At 38.6% G+C, this 20,928-nt stretch overlaps 1 protein-coding gene across 1 annotated transcript; it reads right to left on the bottom strand.

The window, feature by feature from the left end:
* Positions 1–3,091: 3,091 nt before the first annotated feature.
* LOC121648491 (guanine nucleotide-binding protein G(q) subunit alpha) lies at positions 3,092–20,825 on the bottom strand. Its single transcript, XM_041998670.1, has 7 exons — positions 19,753–20,825; positions 10,953–11,137; positions 7,292–7,446; positions 7,050–7,178; positions 6,389–6,518; positions 5,574–5,727; positions 3,092–4,684 (listed from the first exon to the last, which is right to left on the bottom strand). The coding sequence occupies exons 1-7, from the start codon at positions 19,886–19,888 to the stop codon at positions 4,494–4,496; spliced, it is 1,080 nt and encodes a 359-aa protein (XP_041854604.1). The 5' UTR covers positions 19,889–20,825; the 3' UTR covers positions 3,092–4,493.
* Positions 20,826–20,928: the final 103 nt, after the last annotated feature.

The following is a 20,928-nucleotide window of genomic DNA, read 5'->3' as shown; positions in this document are numbered from 1 at the left end:
TGAATCACATAACCCTTTCTGTAATAACGGGGTGATTTATGGAGATATCTCAAGTGTTATTGTCCAGTTGAGGTCCAGCCCTTTTTATTCTATCCATATTTCTATCCTTTTTCACCAATGTTCCCTTTTAGACAATTCTGTTAATGACACAGAAGTAAACTTTGATACAGATGTCCATGGTTTTGTTGCACATGCAGGTTGGTCATCTGCAGAGCTTTCTTAGTATTGTTGCCTTAATTGATAACAAAAAAAGTTGCCTCACTGTTTCAACAAGATTTGTGATAAATGCTTTTTGCTCTCTCATTACCATTAATAATATCTTGAATGTTTTTCCTTTATGTTTCTTGTTAACCCTGAAAGCACATCCAGTTTGATTTAACAGATGTTATGGTCCTATTATAGAAGAATCACACCTCTGCTCATCTTATTTCCATTTTCAGGCTTATTAGAGGTTTGTAATTTACACCGATTACTTGTACTACCTGAACATCAGTGTAGGAAGCACACTGCCCTGCTGGACCAAATGAAAACGGGTTGACAAAAGAGTTAAAAAGAAAGATGTTGCTTCATTCGGAAACATGTTGAGAGTGGAGCGTTTGGATACAGGGAACATTTAGCACAAGAATGAGCAGAGATCATTCACTATTCAAAAATTAGTCATTAAATGTCATATCTTCAGGATTCAGAGGCTAAGACATCTAACTACTCTAGCTAAAAGCATTTAGATGATGTGTCTGAAACTTGAGAAAAAGAGCCATTAAGTCCCCCCCCCAAAAAAAAGTTCTCTATATATTGACTACGAAACTGAATAGCTCTGGAACAACATACTGCATTAAATCTGAACCGCAGCAGAGGCTGACAGCAATGTGTGCAACCAAATCCACATTAGCTGGTTATTGCTTGCTTAAAGGGAAAATTCAGCCTCAAAAGAACTCCCAATATCCCCTCCGAGTGCATGAACAGGTTGCGGCTCACAGCCATCACAGACTCCATTAACACTTTATACACTGGCAAGAATAATTCAGTTTTGTTGCAATTTATTTTTGACTGTATAAAAAAAAAAAAACAAAACAAAAAATCTAAACCAAGACATTAATCTTAGATTGTAGATCATCTGCTCAAACGGAGCATGTGAAAGGTTTACAGAAGGATCTTCCCTTTAAGTAAGGAGGAGAGTGTAAACAGCCACTTTACAACAGCAGGGACACAAGTTACTGATTACTGCAAGTCCACAACAAGCGATCATCAACACTGATAAGTGGAAACTATAGTCCAGTCTCAAAATATCTCCCCTGGCAACGAGCAGAATCACACAGACAGCACTTAGCAAAATGTTAGTCTGTCCTACTAAACCACGCTGTTGATGAGTGGTGACTGTAAAACTCTTTATTTTCTGAATACACTGTGGATTGGGCAGGAAAATTAACTTGTTGCAGGGGTTGTTACCTGCCAAAACCAACAATCCTCGAGTGCAATTTACCAGCCAGCTGAAATATCTGAAAACAGCAGGGCCTCAGAGTGAGGAGCTGGTTACCTGCCAAAATAGCCGATAGATGCCAGCGCATAGCCAAATGTGGTCAAAAACACTCAGCAGGTGGCTGCTGATGATTGTAACACAGCAGATTCTACATATCCTCACATGTAGGGGAACTGTTGTTCAATCCCCCTTACATCTGGCAGTTGGATGCATCATAATGCACTGTGGTACAGACTTTAAGACAAGAATCTGATGTGACAACTTTGCAAAAGTCAATAGGAAGCAAATTCTGATTACAATTCGCTCATAATGTAATGTCCTGTAATTATGTCACAATAGCTACATTTCAAAGCTGTTCCCCAGGTTTTCTCATAGCATAAAACAACAAAGCTGAGACCAAACAATCCTCCAGCTGCACAACGGGATACTATCGGCTGCACTAGCTTCACTGGTCATAAAAACACAGGTGCCTTGCATGAGACTTCAGAGGCACAGCTTGTTAAATAAGGCAATATGTACATGTGAGCTGTTTATCTTCTTCTATGATGTTTCATAAATTAGGTCTAAATTAATACTCCACATCCTAATGAAATTGTGGCAACCGAGATGGAAAACAAGCACAATAAAGAAAAATAAGCACCTGAAATGTTTTATCATAATTAGGCCAAATATATGATTATCACCATCACTGGCCAACAGACTTAAAACAGTGAGTGTGCATTGGTGTTTGGGAGAGTTGATGGGGCTTTTTTTTTTTTTTTTTTTTAAACACAACATGTGGTCTTCCCGTCATCCACAACATTAACACTAATGAAACATGAATTCCTGTCAGCAAATGTGGTTGCTGGTGGGGTGGGGGAGTGTGCAAGACCACAAGGTATGCAGGGTAGGCTAAGGATTTTTAAAAAACATCAATACTTATGAAGAGGCTGTGTAGTCAAATCCACTATAAAAGAATAAGAATCAATGAGTGATGTAATCACACCTATTAGCCACAAATGCTGTTCTCAACTTAACTATTACAATTAGCCCTGTAGGGAAGATTCGGTCTGCACTTTTTCACACAAAAGTCAATTTAGGAAAAAAAACACAGCTAGCGTTAGCACTAGCATATCAATTCATCTGATAATTGTGACCAATATTCTTCTTAATGCAATTCTGAAGCTGAACAATGTTTCTTTGCTGAGAAATAAAACTGGAAAATACACAAATTTTACATTCTCCTCTTAAAAAAGGAAACAAAAACAAACATGTAAATAACATATTTTTTCTTCCAAAAATGAATTAGCCATTAGACATACAATACAATTACATAGATACATATTTTCAATACTGCACATTCAGTCTGCCAAAAAAGTAATGATTACAAAGCCAACAAAGATGTTGCCATATATATATATATATATATATATATATATATATATATATATATATATATATATATATATATATATATATATATATATATATATATATATATATATATATATATATATATATATATATATATATATGTGTGTGTGTGTGTGTGTGAATAGAGAGATGTATGTACAACGATTATAGTATTCATAATTGCACTATGCCTCAATAAATGTAAATTACAGATTCATGTTCTACAGAACTGTTACCAAAAAAAAATAAAAATTAACTTGGGAATTGTAAGAGGTGCCAATTATAAACAATAAGGGCTTACTTTGGTACAAACTAAACATCAACACTCTGCTCTTTTACACAGCAACTAGCCAAATTTATTCTCCACTGCTATTCAACTACAACAGTCAAGGCTGTCGAGCTGTGATTGGACAATTACAAAGATACAGCTAAACTGTGGAGGAAGGACGAAAAAAGAGAGAGAGAGAGAGAGAGAGAGAGAGAAGTTGGGGGTTTAGCTAGTTTGAGCAGTTCAGGTTGCCTCCTCGTCTCAAACAGCCTACTGACCATGTGATGCTTCTTTTAGTTCATGCTGCATGGGTCAGTATTTTGGGGGTACCATCAACTTTGAAGAATACTTAAAAACCTGCAAGAGTCAGGTGGTTGATCAATTTAAGTGAAGTAGTTAACACAGCAGTGGAGTCTGGGGCTTGAGTTATTTTGGCATTGGTAGTAAACAAAGACATTACCGTAATAAAAAGCATTAATGTGGCACAGTTGAACATAAACATTTAATAATGTCCCATGAATCCTCATCTCCTCTGTTCCCTTCAGTCTGTGTGAAGTGGCTGACGCCATCTCCATTCCCCTTTGACATGACAGAGCAGCTGTGAGTTCCTTCTCGCTCAGGAAACATCTGTAACGCCAGCTTCCCTCAGTCCTGAACGTCATGGTTGTGATATACCACATGGCTATCACGTAGGAAAAGACTATCAACACCTGTGAACAGGGAACCTGATTCCACAGTCACACCTTCTACTTAAATGGTACCAAAGTTTATGTAGAAGTAATAATAATAATAATACTAATAATGATAATAATAATAATGATTGAAGTTAATCAATATCAAATCAATCTGAAATAATTTAAAAATCACAGTTTATGCCTACTTAACAAGAGTCTTGCCAATCGCTTTGTTAAAGCAAAAAGGAAATTTACAATTACAGATCTGTTACATCACTTCCTGTTGGGCGAAGGCTCTTGATGAAGCGTCAGAATGAAATGACAGGTAGGAGGGAGGGTTCAGAAAAGGAATGAAAACATTTTCTTCTTGTTTATAAAAAAGGCAGGAGGGATGGAGCACACTGTGTTTATTATCAGCTTCTTCCCCAACTCTTGCAAATATCCTGCCCCTCCCCCCTGCTTCCCATCAACTCCTTAAATAGCAAGATAACATTTACTTCATTCACTGCTCAGGGACCAAGAGGTCAACAAATGGCAAATAAATTAGTATTATGCAACCATTAGATTTTGTTTTCCTCAGATATTTTTCTGTGTGTGCACGTGTGTGTACATGATCTATCTTTTCACAGATTGCGTCAGTCATTGTGTGATGAGGGTCTCCATCCAGAAGCCCTGCCACGCGCTACACCAGGTTGTACTCCTTTAGGTTGAGCTGCAGGATGGTGTCTTTGACGGCGGCAAAGACGAAACGGATGTTCTCTGTGTCGGTGGCACAGGTGAAGTGGGAGTAGATGATCTTATCGCTGTCTGGGTTCAGATCTACAAACATCTTAAGGATGAATTCTCGAGCTGCTTGGGCATCCCTCTGTGGACCTGGAAAGGAAAGAATAGTCATCATGAGGAAATGGAAGGTTTGAAGGTGCATAATGGCCACAATGACAAACTTTACATCCATTGTGCTTGTGGCATAACTCACTATTTTGTTTTTTTTTTTAAATTTCCTATTATTGTTAATGTTTCAGCTTGTTTGGTAAGCTGAAGGATTTGCTGACGAGTAATCAGACAAAAACAATATAACAACTCAGTTTTAGCCACAGGCTGTACAGAAAAATAAAGAAATGATGCCGGACTGAACCAGTATTTTTTTTTACTTTTTGAGCCACAACCACAAAGATAAGATGCACTAGAGTTTGCGGCCTCCTCCCCAATACAACGACATAATTGTGATAAAATTATGTGATGTATCAAACAGGTCATCTTGCAGCAATCCTCTAAATGTAAGGCTGGAAAACTGTCAGAATCGTCATAAATAAGGAGGATAAAGTGGTTGTTGGTGGTTTACCGCTGTGACAAGGCACCTACATGCTCAAAATCACCTTCTTTTACGGTGATAATGTCAAATTAGGATTTTTAATGTGTCATGTGTACTAACTTAGTTGTTGATGGGTTAATGTGATAAAAAAGATTTATCTCTTCATTAATGCTTTATTTTGACAGCCCTGATAAAAATCCCAAATTTATTAGATAAATGTATATTTTTCAAAGTTATCTGGCGACCCCCCCAGTTTGAAAACCACTGCTCTAAAGGAACAGCAGGAAAAACTCCTGAAAAAAGAAACTTTGTGTAACCTACTGTGTGACTTTAGCAGATATTTCCTTAGTAATATTTGACTTTTATCATTAACATTTCATGCCAACATGACTCTGACAACAAATCTCCAAAGAAAAACTGAGTGTTTGGTTTCAAAGTGCTACTACTCACCATCGTACTCTGGAAAGTAGTCAACCAGATGTGAGTACATGATCTTTTCTTCCAGCAGGTCTTTCTTGTTGAGGAACAGGATGACTGAGGAGTTTTGGAACCAGGGATACGTGATTATCGTCCTAAACAGAGCTTTACTCTCCTCCATCCGGTTCTACACAGAGGATGTGAATGTATGTGAGCAGAGTAGGGAAAAGGTGACAGAGAGAGAGAAAAAGACAGGAAAAGATGGTTAATGAGTTAATTAAACCACAGTTTTTCATCTTTATTGTGAGGGGATTTTAATAAATGCTTAACAGCACTAAATAGAAACCAGTAAGGATGGGAAAAGGCTCCGAACAAAATGCTGCAGTGCAATAAAGCGTCTAAACAAATTTTTCCTTTATGTTATATAAAAAAAGATAGATCCAATGACATGAGAGTACAGAGGACAGGCAGAATGTCAGTCCTCTCGCTGTGTAATCTGGAGGCTTGCAGTAACACACGTGAGCACAGACAACACATACATAAACACACACCTGCTCATTAATCCTTTTAATAAACTAACACACATGATGCTATATTCTCTCCGGAAGCAGATGTGGCCTGAAGTGGCATGCACAGCAGCTGACTGATCATTTACAAATACCTTCCGACTGGGAGGAGAAGTGGCGCTAACCCAAGCATGGTGAGAATTTGTTGTTTTTTTTTTTAAATAATAATAATAATAATATGCTTCACATGACACAACAAAAAGCTGTTCCAAGCATCCCATAAATGACAATCACCTTTACAATAATTTTTTTTTTTTTTTTAATAGAAAGAAGATAAATCACCTCATTATCTGATTCCACCAAGACTTGGTCGTACTCGCTGAGCGCCACCAGGAACATGATGGATGTGACGTTCTCAAAGCAGTGAATCCACTTCCTCCTCTCTGACCTCTGACCTCCAACATCCACCATCCTGTTGAGGCAGCACCACCCAAGAGGGAGAGAAGTTACTGAGGACTTTCGACGGAAAGAATCCTTTAGAGAGATACAGCATTAAGCTGTAAATCTTCTACTGTAATACTAAACGTGGGAGTACAGATGGGGAACTTGCTGTAGAATATTCTTGAAAATTGAAAATGAAACGTTTTAGAAAGATGCTCTTTCAGTGATTAGATAGTGCTCTGACTTGACAGCACTTTTAAAAGGAGAACTGAGTGTTTAAAAAAAAAAAAGAAGCGCAGCCATACCACATGAGGAGGTTTCACACCAACATTTCCAGGATTTCTTTTTCCTTTTTTTTTGTAGCTGGAATTTATTTACCAGTTAAAAAAAATTCCTACTAATCTGCAGGGTTTGCATTTTTACCACATTGCAAGTTAAGTTTGTAGAAGTAAAATAAACATGTTTGTAGCTACGCACTAGCTAACACACGGAAGGCCAGAACACTGCAAGTATGTTCCACCAATCAGATCGATTCCACCGTTCTTAAATTAAATGATCTCACCTGAATATGACACTCTGAAGGTCGAATGGATATTCAATAATGCCTGTGGTGGGGACTCGAACCCTCAACACATCTTGCTGGGTGGGAAGATAGGAAGTTTCAGCGATGCGGTCCAGCGCGTTCAGATAACTACACAGACACAGAAGAAAAATAATCCAGGATCTCTTATTAGTAAAAAAGCATCCCCATCCATTCAGTCTCTGAATTCAGCATTTTTATGGAATTATATCCGTTCTGCTCACTATTTAGTGGAGTCCGAGAGCTGGTACTCCCTCCTTCGATCGTAACACTCCTGGATACCTGGGTCATTCCACAAGCTCTTGATTGCGTCTACGTAAGGATTCTGAAACATGGTGACTTTTTCTACATCCACCTCTCTCACAATGTTGGCGTTACCCTGATGGAGAACATAACCCAAATGAAGTTTATTTAAACAACACAAGAAATAAAACCTTTTCAATAACATTAAAAAAGGAGTCACTGTACAGCAGGGCTATTCAACTCGAGGGCCCCCGTCCTGCAGGTTTTCAATATCACTGCAAGTCAGCTGTGTTGGTGCAGGGAGACATGGACAACCTGCAGGACTGCAGCCCTCGTAGGACAGCATTGAATATTCCTGCTGTACAGGCTGCGCAGTCCTAATTATCAGTGGTTTAGTTTCTCACTTATCGACATTTTCTATAACCAGAAATTGTTTTGCACCCCCAGGCTGAGCATGGACCTAATATCAGAAGCTCAGCTCCCACAGGGGATTTTAAAAATATTAAGGGGAAAGTTTTGCTGCCCCAGATTCTTATTAAAACTCTCCTTTTGTCCCATGTTAAAGAGACCAACATGTGCCTGAAACAGTTTCACACACAGGTATGATACTTGATGCTCACATCATGATAAGACTAAAGACTGGACATAATTTCCACCCAGCAAAGCTGACTAAGTAACTCACTTTGTTGTGTTAAATGAGATTTTCAACCACATCTAGAAATTCAATATGAAATGTGCATTAGAAGCAGAGCAGTGTTTTGACAAGCCACTTTAAAATTGATAACTGTTGCAATAATACATTAGCATCAAAGCTTATTAGTAAATACTGCACACGGCAGCCGTCCGTCCATGAGATCAATATCTAACTCTTACTCATCAGCCTTTCATTTTACACAGGACAATAACTGCATATTGATGTATAGTAAGCTAGAATAAAACACACTCAGAAAATCCTGAAAATCTAAGAATATATATAAAATAATATTTTAATAAAACCCAGTAATTATTTTTCCCCCATCATAACTTCTAACAAAGCTTTAATATTAACGTGGATGCACATTGGTTATGTGTCCACAGAATACAGGCCTTAAAGGTCAGCAGCAGGGCATACAATATGGCTTTAGTTTTCAACAAGAGAAGTTTAGAGAGTCAGCTACATGGTCAGAACCACAACTGGGCAATGCATCATGTGATGGTCATGATGGCTTCTCTAATGGATGGGTCTGATGATCTATGATATTACTGTAAATGACCAAGAAGACAGTGAAAACATATACAGGCAGGTTTCAGTTTCCTTTCTTTTGTGATGTCAGTGACCCCTTTTATCAAACAAACACTTCCCACTGCCACCTTATTTACACCGAGGAATGCATGCACTGCACAGTTAACTGCCTTGGCAAGACAGATAATTCAAGCTACAATGACAGCATCTGTATCAGTCAACCATCAATCAAACCCAAATGTGGATGAGTTTTCCATTCGGTAATTAAATCCTGGCAGGCTGTGTGTGTTACTGTTCTTTAGTATGATGCTGACGATGTTTCATGCTGTTTGCAAAACCGGAAAACTCTACCAATACCATACTAACCCTGACATTTATACCCAAATAACCATCCCAGCAATGCCAGATTTCTATGTATATAAAAAAAACCATTAAATAAACTGCTAATGGAGCATTATTAGCATGTTTCTTTCTTAATTAACAATCACCACAAAGTTTTAACTTCCCATCTCTGCAGCGGATCATGTTTTGAAGTTAACGGAGGAGGAGATTACTGAGGTGACTGGACAAAAACAACCTGAGCTGGGACGTACTTCTTCGTTGCTAACCTAACAACTCACTGAATTATATATTTCCAGATTTCAGGAGTCCCAAATTAAGTGACACAGTTGTGTTTTTCTAAGTTTTTGAGTTGGTACAGTTTTCTGACACCTGAATTCATTTATTTAATCATTTTAATTTAAAATATTAGTTCATTAAATGGAAAAACACAAAGATAAATGTACAGAAAAATAACTATTACTTTAATTTATCATTTCTCTTAGCTGGTTGGCATAATTTCAGATGCTCAGCTAAATGTCTTAACACAAACCTCAAAACAACTATTATAACACATCATATGTTGGGTGTAAAGTATGACAGGATACAAGTGGTTAACTAGAATTACTGTGGAATAAAACAAAGAAATATAATGAAACACTATAAACTGTAATCTGTTGTTGTGTTTAAAGGGAGTTCAACTACGTTTGAAAATGAAAAATGAAATGAAACAGCACTTCTGGCATCTTTTTTAATGAAAGACGGGAAGTGAAAGGATGTTTACAGACTGATCCAGCCCAACAGCAGAGACTGAAACAAAGTTGTCGTGTGTGGTGTAATTTTAAATCTCACTCTGTGTTACGTAATACACACTTGGTGGCGAGTGTCAGTGGTCTGGCTCTCCTGTTTGACCAGCTGCTGCCGTCTGCTATATTGTAAATTTGGTGCATAATGAAGAAATGTGAGAACGGCACCCTTTCCTTTAGAGATTGACAAGCTTTAAAACAGTGCATGTAGCTGATCACTGAAAGATAAGCTGCTTGAAAACTGTCTACATAAAAATAAGATATCAGCAGTTCAAACTGAGCTAGCATTTAGTGGTATCTATGTGACAACCTGTAACAGCCGTTGGAAATCTGTCCTATGAGGTTTTGGCCAAAATACTCAGAAATATACATATCTAAACATTTAAAACTGAACATTTAAAAACATTAAAATCATATTTTGCTTAAATCAAATGTTCAGTTTATTTGCTCTGTAATACAAATAATGATAATTAGCTTGCCTGTTTACTCTTAACAAACACATATTGGGCAGTCTTCTACTATATCTATAATATATTCATATCATCAGGGACATTATGATACAACAATATCCTTGCAGGATCTCAAGGATAATGTTAAGATTTAGGTTTAAATTCAGAAAATTAAATATAAATTTTATGACCCTAACCCTCCAAATCCAATCTCCTCAAAATTTTGGGCCAAACACCATCTAACAAGAGTGTGGTCTGGCATGGTGAAACTGAAAACATGTGGTCAGCTGACACCTGAACTGGCTCCATTAATAACAAGTGTTGCCAAGGTGACGGGTCCTACGCTTAATTTCCTTTCATTTGTCACTCGCACAGAGAATAAACTACGAGTAAGAAGTCTCTGCAACAGCTCCTGGAGTTAAAGACCACAAGCGCAACTCACATAAAGCACAAAGATGAGAGAAAACGCACGTCCTGCAGCGACGTTGAAATTTGGTAGAGAGACATGTCATCTGTCACACATACCTTTGAGGTACATCTGTTTGCATATGTGTATGTGTTTGCATATGCAGAATGTACATGTGTATTTCAGTGCAAGCATGCAAGCAAACACAAACAAAGGGCGTGATGGAGCACTGGAGTGCTTTAAGGATACAGGAAGTGTAAAAAACAGGACAGGAAATGATTATGGATGGCTGTTCCCAATAAGATAGGCAGCACTCTAAAAATATGCAACATGCTTCGGCCCTTTTTGCTCACGTTCTCTCCAACTATTCATCACATTTGACTTCCACTATCATTTCTGTGGGGGAAATTTAGATGGTTTCAATGAAAGGATGTCAGTTACCTTGTTGTGCTCGTATTTGTAGGGGATCTTAAGAGTCTCCGCGGCTCGGATCATAGCCTGCATGGCTGTGAAGATGTTCTGATAGACCAGTTTAGTGAAACCCCTTTTGTCCTCGTCAGAGTAACCAGCGCCATGGATAATCCTCATCTGTTTGATGAATGTGCTCTTCCCACTTTCCCCAGTGCCTGAGAAAGTAGACAGGAAAAGAGGACAAAGAGTTTATTTATTTAGTAGATTTGTGCTGGGTTCCATCCAGCAAAACAACACATTTAATTGAGTGTGTCAACATTCATGCTCTTAAAATCGACATTGGGAAAAGAAGACTAAAAAATGAAGGATGTGCATTTAAAGTTAAATGCAATTAAACTTTTTAAAAACAGTTCAACAAAGCAGTGGGTGGTACTATTATGTGTAACTTCAATTCTTCCAAAAACAGCATATAGGAGAAAAATGGCCCCTTACCAGCCATTTCAAGCTAACTTTAAAGACAAAGCTAGGATTCAAGCACTTGCTCACGGCAAGAGCAGGTTCACAAAAAGAGCTGCTTTTGCAAAACTTCTACTAGTTGCCTACATACATACACATCCTGCAGAGAAAACGTGTTCACGTCCACTAACAGAAGTGGGGTCTGACTTATTATCAGCTACAGCCTTCATATTCAACAGCCAGTCGCTAAATATGTTTGCCTTGTGTATGGTAATAAGCAAGTTTGAGCACAGAGAGTTCACCAGAGCCTTTTCCTTGACAACAGCTACCTACTGTGTCTGAAAGGGGTTTTTAAAAGTGGAGCTGGGGAGCAGTAAGCAAATACTATGAATTTCCCAGAGAAATTAAAAGTGTAGAGCAAAAAGACTTGAGTTATGTAACAGTACCCTATGGTTTCATTACTATGAGCAAGTCTTTTTACATTAGTCATTTGATCTAATGTTAGTACAAAAAAAATAAATAAAAAAACTAAATAAAAATTAAACTAAGAAATACGTGTAAAATATAAAAAGAATAGGCCATTTCCTAAGGGGGAAAGCTCACTCACACACAATATTATGCGCTGTCTACTTTCCTCTCAGCCTGTTTCTTTGGTCTGGTGACAGACCAAAAACCACACTGCTCTCTCCTCAGTGATGAAAGGAAATATCTGGGTGTGAAGAACTGGGGGTGTAGTTTCTCTAGTCTACAGATCATCGGCTCTAACTTTGGAAGAAGAGTGTGTGTGAGATGCATGCAGAAGTCGTGCAGCCTCTGCAGCATAAGCCTATTTTATTGCAAGTAACCTCTCTGCTGTAGGGCAACAAACTAGAGTCCGAACTAGTGCTTAACGATTACGATGTCTGGAGGAACTGACTTTCTCCTGTGTGGATGCTAATTTAGATGTCTGACATGAACAGAGAAAGCAGTAATGATGAAACTAAAATTAGCACAGAGTTCCTCAATGTGCTCTTTCAGCCTCAAGGCCTAAACACAGTGCACTTAAAAACAGCCTGTCCCATTATTTTCAGTGTCCAAGCCCAACAATGTCACGGGCTAAACCGGTAGTCTGAAGTTTGGATGGTGACACTTTACATCTCTTTTTTTTTTTCTTCTTTCTTTAAGCGTGCAACGTCTGAAAAAAGCACAAGTCAATTCTTTCACCTCAACGAAGGATGAAATTAATTGCTGAGGTCAAGAAATCTTCTTGGCTATATAATCCAGAATCCTGTCATGACCAAAACAATAGCAAGAGAGATACTGATTAGCTAGACACATATCCTAGGAGACTGTGGACATGTAGTCTCTCAATCATGTTTATGGTAGTACGTCACACTGCTCATCTTATTTTTCCATTATTCCGTCTATTTGAATTGTTTTTTGCAAATCAAACTTATATTTTTGGGGATAAAACTAAAGCTGTTACAATGCACCATTCTGTTTTCCACATGCAAGGGGAAATGTCACATCTGCTCACAAATTTGGATTCTGCATTACATCTCAGATTCCTCGGGGCTACAAACACTAACTCTGATTAGTTGCTGCACGTTCTTTGAATAACTATATAATTCACTTTAATGGCAAGTAATATTTGTTGCAGACTGAACTGATTTAACTGATTTAGATGCAAATTTGCACCTCCATCTACACCACCTGCTGCAGCGGAGGGGTTTTAATGGTGTGAAAAGTTTCGGCGGTTCCTACTGAATACACAAGCAAATAGCTAATAATGTTTTGTTGCTGGTATTAGTTAAACATTGTTTGCTACTGCAAGCGTTCACCAGTCTACCTTGTTTATGATGCATAAAAAATCTTGGGTGTTTGAAACTGTTTTTAAGACTGTCATTAGTACAAAAGGTTTAAGGTCAAGATGCTCAGCCATAGTTTTAACTGCTTAGTTTTCTCATGGTTTGTTTATTAACATAGAAAAAACCACCCTAAAAACATGAGAACAACGTTAAAAAGTGCTCCGGACAGGGTCTCAGTAACCATACTGGATTTTGCTTGTGTTTGGATCCCTTCATGGGCTTTCAAAAACAGAATAAAGTATGATGCTTTTAAACAAAACTGGGATATTTCATAAAAGAAGGACAGTTTTACAGCACTGTTTGGCAATTTTAAAAATAATGATTTAGGATTGTTTGACCACACATGGATCTTAACAGAGCTTTCTATCATACAAACAAGTACAACCGAAAAAGTTGAGGCAAAAATGAATATGCAAGGGTTTTATGTCTGCTGACTATCAGCAGTAACTGAGTCACAATCTGAATCGATTCAGTGATCTGGAATTAACCCATGTTTGAGGTTGACTTTTATGGATCAGTATCACATCTGAGGTAACCATGCTAAGCCTAGGGACTTGAAAAATAGGGTCGCACTAAGAGGGGAGGAAAAACAAAGAAAGAAAGAACACAAGCCACTCTGTGTCTGTCAGCAAAAACCTTTTTATGCTTGTACAAATTATACGTTTCAGCAGCATCAGTTATGCGGTGATGCCTGCAGCTGACTTTCAAAACCAAACTCATGAGTTGGGAAGAAAACAATTCACTGCCAAGATCTTAGCCGCCACCTCGAGAAAAGAGCTAACAGGACTGTACCGTTTTCACTTTACCCTATAAGTAAACTAATATATTTGTCCACAAATGTATTCCTGGTCAGCGTGCATGACAGGGCCTTTGTTTTCTGCCCTGCTCCTGACGTAAGTTTAACAAAGCTTGAATTGGACGAGAAGAGCTGTAGTATTACTGTACAGTCAGTAAACAGTTATGACTGGATGACTGCAGGAAACGACATCGATACAGGTGATGCTAAAATATAAACACAACACTTTACACAACATTCAATGTCACCTTAAAATCCAGCTTTCGCGCATGTAGAACTACACCAGCTAGAAGAAATCTTTTAAAATGAACTTTCTATTTGTAAAGTGAGAGTTTCTCGTGCGCAGGTTTAATCTACTCAGTGTGAGAATATTGGGCAGCTTCAAACCAGCAACAGAAACTTTGCATGACAATGTATTATGACCTCTAAATTTTACATTTTGTATCTCTACACTGTTAACTTGGTTGGATTCATGCATGACATTTGTACTTCTTCTGCTCATAATTACAGAAATGTGTTCATTAAAGGCTTGTTGAAAGTTGAGGTGGACTTTGTTTGGTTGTGGCCTTGACAGAGTTCCCACAGCTTTTATCTGTCCGATAAAGAGCTGTTCACAGTGACTGTGTTGATCACACTTACATGTTTCCTACAGATTATGTGAACAATTTGACTTTAAATTGCAAAAAAAAACACAAAATATTACATTACCTTTAATTCTGTTCAACAAAAGTCATTCAATAACATTCTGGGCTCTAGTGACTTATCTTCAAATCCACTTATCCGATTTTGTCTGTGTATGCGAACTAAACGTGTGGATGTAAAAGGGGCCAGGCATCAAAAACTAGGTCCGATGGTCTCTTAAGGATTGGAGATGGGCTGTGCCAGTTTTGTAATTGAGCAATTTTAAATTTCATTTATCAGATGTAGACAGGGTTGTTAATCATTTACGTTTAACCCATCTGTCCCTGAGATGTTTTAGATATGAGTGACAATTCATGAAATCATGTTAATACCGCATAATTTGATCAATTTTGTCACATGACAGATAATTTTTATTTGGACTGTTTTGGCCAAAAGTTTAAAAGATAGAACAGATTTGGATTTTGGTGCACGACAAGGTTTGGCCACATTAAAAAGAAAACAATGCATTACTGCTACGCCAAGAGAAGCTGAAAAGTCCTACAACATGAATGTGCTCTTTCACAAGGCTTTCAGTTAAATGTCCAGGAGATATATCTAACCACATCCTAATGGTACTCTATAGTACTCTACTCATGTTACTGTTTAGCATTTGACTTCTGACTCTTGCAAACTCAAAGCATTAGTGTGCAAAACAAGAGTTCAAACTACATCTTAAAAGCAGCATTATCATCATTAAACAAAAGTTCCCAGTAAGCAGTCAGCTGGGATTGTTTGTCGTGCTGCTCTAAGAACATTGTTGTGATCAAACGTCTGCTGCATGTAACTGCTTGTCATCTGAACAGTAGTTTCAACACTGCATTAAACACTGGCAGCCTAAACAAGCAGAAATTCACTTGGGAAAAAATGTGGAGATCTTGAACGTCCCACAGCTGCACAGGTATGTAAAGTTAGCCTTTGTTCTGTGAATGCAGCATCTACCTTCTTTCACACACCTACTTTTAGTGTTTTCTTTCCAATGTAGAATAAAATTAGGAACTGTGATAGATGCTAAAAATATTTAAAAATACAGCATATAGCTTCTGCCACAATACATCTCAATCAAAACTGGACTAAAAGACAGTTTGATGACATCACAAAGTAGTGTAGCATCATGGGAGCTGTTTTCTTCATCACTCCGACATTGAAACAGCAAAAAAAAAAAAAAAAAAGAAGAAAAAAAACTACTTGATTTCACTGATATTATGTATTAAAGGTGTACTCATTTTGGCCCATTTACTCATTTTATGTTCCTATGTATAATTTAATTTTAGCCATAAAAGCTAAAATTATTGCTAACTAGGCATCAGGTCAGTTAACTAGCCAAACAGCTACTGTAGCCAACATATGTGCGAAATGCAACCATGAGGAAGCCCTGTGTGTTAATGTTTAAAACCTTAAACAACATAATGAGTGTGATGAACATTGTAATAACGCTATCAAACACATTAGCTTGGTGGCTAGCATTAGCCACTGTGCCTCCTCAGAGTAGGTTTGTACATTAAAAACGTCTTTGAATTAATTCTATTTTACTGCTGTGCTGTCGACAAAATGTTAAGCACTGGTCTTGTTTTACACACTACTTTTCAGGACTAAGATGTTCTAATAAAGATGTTTTGGTCCCTGACACAGGTCTGAGTCATTTAAGATTGAGCATCTGAGACGAATCTCAGTCTGACGCATGCATTATCTCGCAGAACGCAGTTGCACAAATACATTAAAAATACACACACAAAAAAGACTAAATAAAACTTTTAAAATATTGATTTTATGTCAAACAATAGTTCTGTGGTGACCCTGAACACAGCATTCTGTTCTGCAATGACATTAAATGCATCATGTCTCGGGGTGATATGCTTCACTGGAACATGCTGCTCTGTCACTGTCTCCTGTTATTCCTCCGTCCTCCCGCTGACTCTGTAAAATTGATGAATTGAAACTGTTTTACTGAAGAAAATACTACTGCGGACATTATCACCGACATACTGAAACATAGTTTCTGTCATAAGCCTCTCAACTGATATTGTAATTAGCTATGTGCCAATTACAGTACACTGAATGCAGATGTCCAGGTCTACCTAAACCTCTAAAGGCTGGGACTTAATGTACTTTCAGTAAACCCCGATAGTCAGAGAAATGAAAGAAAAACCTCAAATGGAAACTTAATCACATACTAGAGTGTGGATTGGGACATCCCTAGCAGAAATGTCACAAACTTGAATTATTGTTGGTGTAAATTCTCAGTCATCCAGGTCATGGTGATGCTTTGAATCAGAGGCAACTGGACATCTTTTTTCTCTTAAAAACATCTTTCTCTCTTTTAAGATGTAGTTTGGCCTTTCACACTTGAGGGTTGTTGAAGCCACATGAGCATTAATGACCTCGCCCCCACCAGTATAAATATCTAAACTACAGCTTATAAACCCGGAACTCCTTTAGAACAGAAAAAGCCTTTTGGATGAGAGCTTAAATGTTTTCAAGAAACAAAAAGAAATCCAGGTGCCTTTGATTCAAGCTCTTAGAATGATTGTTTTTATGGTGTAAGGCTGCTGGAGATCAGTATCACTTGGTTGTCGCAGCGAGGTCATTGCTATTTTTTTTTATTCCCTTTCAATGATCTTCTTTTTTAGTTTGTTATTTTAGACTTGACTCTTTTTTTAGTCACCTATGCTCATCTTACACACCTGATGCTTAACTAAAGTCTTAAATGGGCTGAATGAAAAGTGCTTTTAACTTCTCAGCTTGTACTAGACGTTTCCCTGGCAGCTTCTCCTGCTACAAAATGTCTTTATACCGTTGCTGGAAATATCTTCTTAGTCATCTTTTGGGGTCAAATGAGTTAATTTGAGTGCATTACCATCATTACTTTAAAACCTCTTAATGGATATTAGATGCATAAAAAAGGTGGGTAGGTTACATGCTGCCACTGCTTACTTATTGTGTTGTGTACATTTCAACATACACAGTTCCTGTGGACACAGAGCAATTAGTGGCTTTGAAATATCGTAACTGCAGTTTAAAAGCCAAGGCAATTTGTAAAAAAAAAAAAAAAACAAAACAAAAAGAACAACTCATGATAGACACTCTGAGGAGAATTTCTCGACTTGATTAGAGTGTTTGGTGCTCAAGTCCCACAGGAGACAAAGCAATTAGTGAGTTTAAAACCCCAATAAGCACTTATGGGTATGGAATATAGCTTACCAAACAGTGCACATACAACTTCCTCTGGTTAACTTGCCCACGTGAAGCATGAGAGAAATACACAAACATGAACATAATTTCATAGTAAATTCTGAGCTGATTAGCTAGGGAGTCAAATGGGTTCTGGGTTGCATATTGTAAGTCTACGCGCCTTGACACATGGATAAATCAAGATTGTTGTCTTGGTTTAGCCCTTACCACCTTACTTTTCCTACTCCTACTCTATCAAGTCTCACCATACCACTCTTGATAATACAGCACCATACTGCAGAAAACTACCATATGAAATCTACATGAAGGCTGGACATAGTCAGATCCACCATCCTGTAACTTTTTAAATATTGAAAGCTATGCATGATCACAGAAAATGTCTTACTCTGTTTCATGAACCTTATTTTTAGATTTTGTAGAACCCCATATTAAAGAGTCATTAGCTGTAAACATCCTCTCGTTAGAGGCATGCTGCTAAGCTACACTGAAATATAATAGCTTGTTCTTATAGCTAGTGATTAGCTGACACTACACAAAATCAGGCATTAAATATGAAACAGTCATTAATTATTTGGCATAGATAGTCTAATATTGTGCAGCATGAAGATGGAGACTAACAATGCAAAATGTGCAACGTAATGACTCCTGAAAAGTACTGTTATGTTGCCAGTTTTTTACATTATTGTTGAAGTGATCGGCTGTTGAAGTGTTTGAATAATGAGCAAATTGTTGAGTGTTAAGAGAGATTAAGCGGGAACAACAACGCAATCATTTAACCATGCTTAACCAGGGTGGTGGCAGCACCTTCAAATCCTTTAAAGGGGTATTAATACATCTGTTTTTTTGCTGAGAAAACCTTCAGTAGGTAAAACTAGCGTGGAGGGATCTAAATGTCCACATTTCTTTACACCATTCCCTTGTGTCTTTTCTAAGGAAATCAGAAAAAGGGGAGAACTGGATCAGGAAGCGAGACTTTGTAGGACCACAGACATCTTAAGGACTTAATGGGCTTTGTGCTGAAAATCTAATTAAAAACTGGATGGTAAGTAGATGGCTTGTTTTCCTCGCATTTCTTCAGAACTAATACATACAACAAAATTCCCTCCCCCACCCCTCTCCTGACACCACACTTAAAGGGTGCAGGTACCAGGATTAGGAGGGAAGTTTTTACTGGAACTATGATGAGACATTAACAACAAAGTCAAGGAATTTCACCCATTTCATTCAGCTTATTGTGTTTCCTTGTATAATGCACTGCTGTTGTGTTGGGTTTAATGAAGTTCAAAAAGAAAGAAAAAAAAAATAAATATAACTAAAATCACTTTGTCACATTCACACGCAGGTTTTAACACAAGACAAAATGCCCCTGAGTTTTTCTAGAGAACTGTGATATAATCATTACCAGGGTTTGGCGTTAAACTGCAAAGTGTCTTGATTACACCCAATAAAGGGCAGACTTTGGCCCAGCCAACATTTGTCACACTCATAAGGAAACCACCTGGACAGGCCGTCGAGGCTTGGCTGCAGGTATGGAGGGTTAGAAACACAGCTTATAATAACCGATATGCATTTGTTTCCTCCATACTAACTGGTCACAGTTATTCAAATCAGGAGGTTTTGACACTAGAAGCCATTTAGGCCTTGCTGGGAAGCATCTCCTCCCTCTGCTGAGCTGCCAAATCTGTGCACTCACTCCTCCAACACAGAAACATTTCAACCACCCACTCCCCAACTTCACCTAGGTGGGAACTTAAGCCCCATTAGTAGACACCCCCACCTCCTCGCGACAAAGGTATTTTTGATGAGAGAGGAATTTGGGTTTGCCTGTCCCACCCCCCTCCCTCTCCTCTATTGACCTTACCGAGAAGCAACAGTTTCAGCTCCCGGCGTGCGTCCCTCTTATCCCGGCGGAGCTGCCTTTCGATCTCGTCGTTGATCCGCCTGGCTTCTTTCGCCTCCTCACTGAGGCAGCACGCCATTATGGATTCCAGGGTCATTCTCGCTCCCTTTCCAACACGCACTTTTCCGCTTTTTCCCCTCTTACTGAGTCATCCAGATTTCACATTCGTTAGGAGGGGGAAAAACAAATGCCTGCGAAAGCCAAATAACGTCCTCATACAGGCCTGCTTGTGGTGAAATAACGCGTGGACGCCCTTATAATGAGTCTGAACAGCGTTCAGATTATGGGAGAAGGAAAATCAGATATATGAAATATTGACCCCCACCTGCCCCCCTCCCCCCGTTTCGATTCGCTTGCTGGGCTTCCCAATAGCCTCGCAACAGTGTCCAAAGCGGTTTCCGTGGAATATCTGTGCAATCTTAATTGGTATAATCTGCTTTTCCGTCTCAATATGATCAACAGATTCTTTTAAGACACATCCTCCGTACTGCTCAGTGTGATCTCGTTAAGCATTGTCATCTGTGCCCGGCCAGTCTCTCTTCAAAGTCCTGAATGTTGATATATTTGAATCACCAAAATCACTTGTTTCCAAGTTACCGTCAGCGGATGAGGGCGGCGAGAAAAACACATGAATAAAGCTGTCTGTTTATTTTCCAATGGCTCGACTCCCGGGCGTGGTAAGGCAGAATATGGCGGACTTTCACTCCAATCCGCTAGGCTGGGATACAGTACAGTTATCTCTCTCTGTCTGCTCAAAAAAACAAGAAAGCCACTCATTACACCGCATTTCAGCTGGAACTCTCGTTGCCGCGGCCAAAATATATCCTTGTTTGGTTTAAAAGGCGCCCATATCCTTGGCTATTCAGCGGGGTGAAAAGAAAAGGGATACATGCCGTGTCGCTGCTTTCCCCCCGGTCAATCTTCTCCTTTTTCTCAGTTCTCTTCGTGTATTTTATTGCAGAGGCCATCCACTCCTCCGCTGGCAGGGTGACGTCGACCTCCCATCGACCAGGGGGAGTGTCACGTCAAACAAACGCCACACAAGTGTTTATCCCCCCCACCCTTCCCACCCAACCTGTGGAGTAGAAAATGCGTGCGAATGGACAGAATGAGCTCACAACTCCGTGGATAGGGGGT

The sequence above is a fragment of the Melanotaenia boesemani genome, chromosome 11 (genome assembly GCF_017639745.1).
Source record: "Melanotaenia boesemani isolate fMelBoe1 chromosome 11, fMelBoe1.pri, whole genome shotgun sequence".
In the NCBI taxonomy this organism is placed as follows: Eukaryota; Metazoa; Chordata; class Actinopteri; order Atheriniformes; family Melanotaeniidae; genus Melanotaenia; species Melanotaenia boesemani.
Note: the sequence above shows the minus strand (reverse complement) of the source record. Positions and strands in the feature narration are given on the sequence as shown.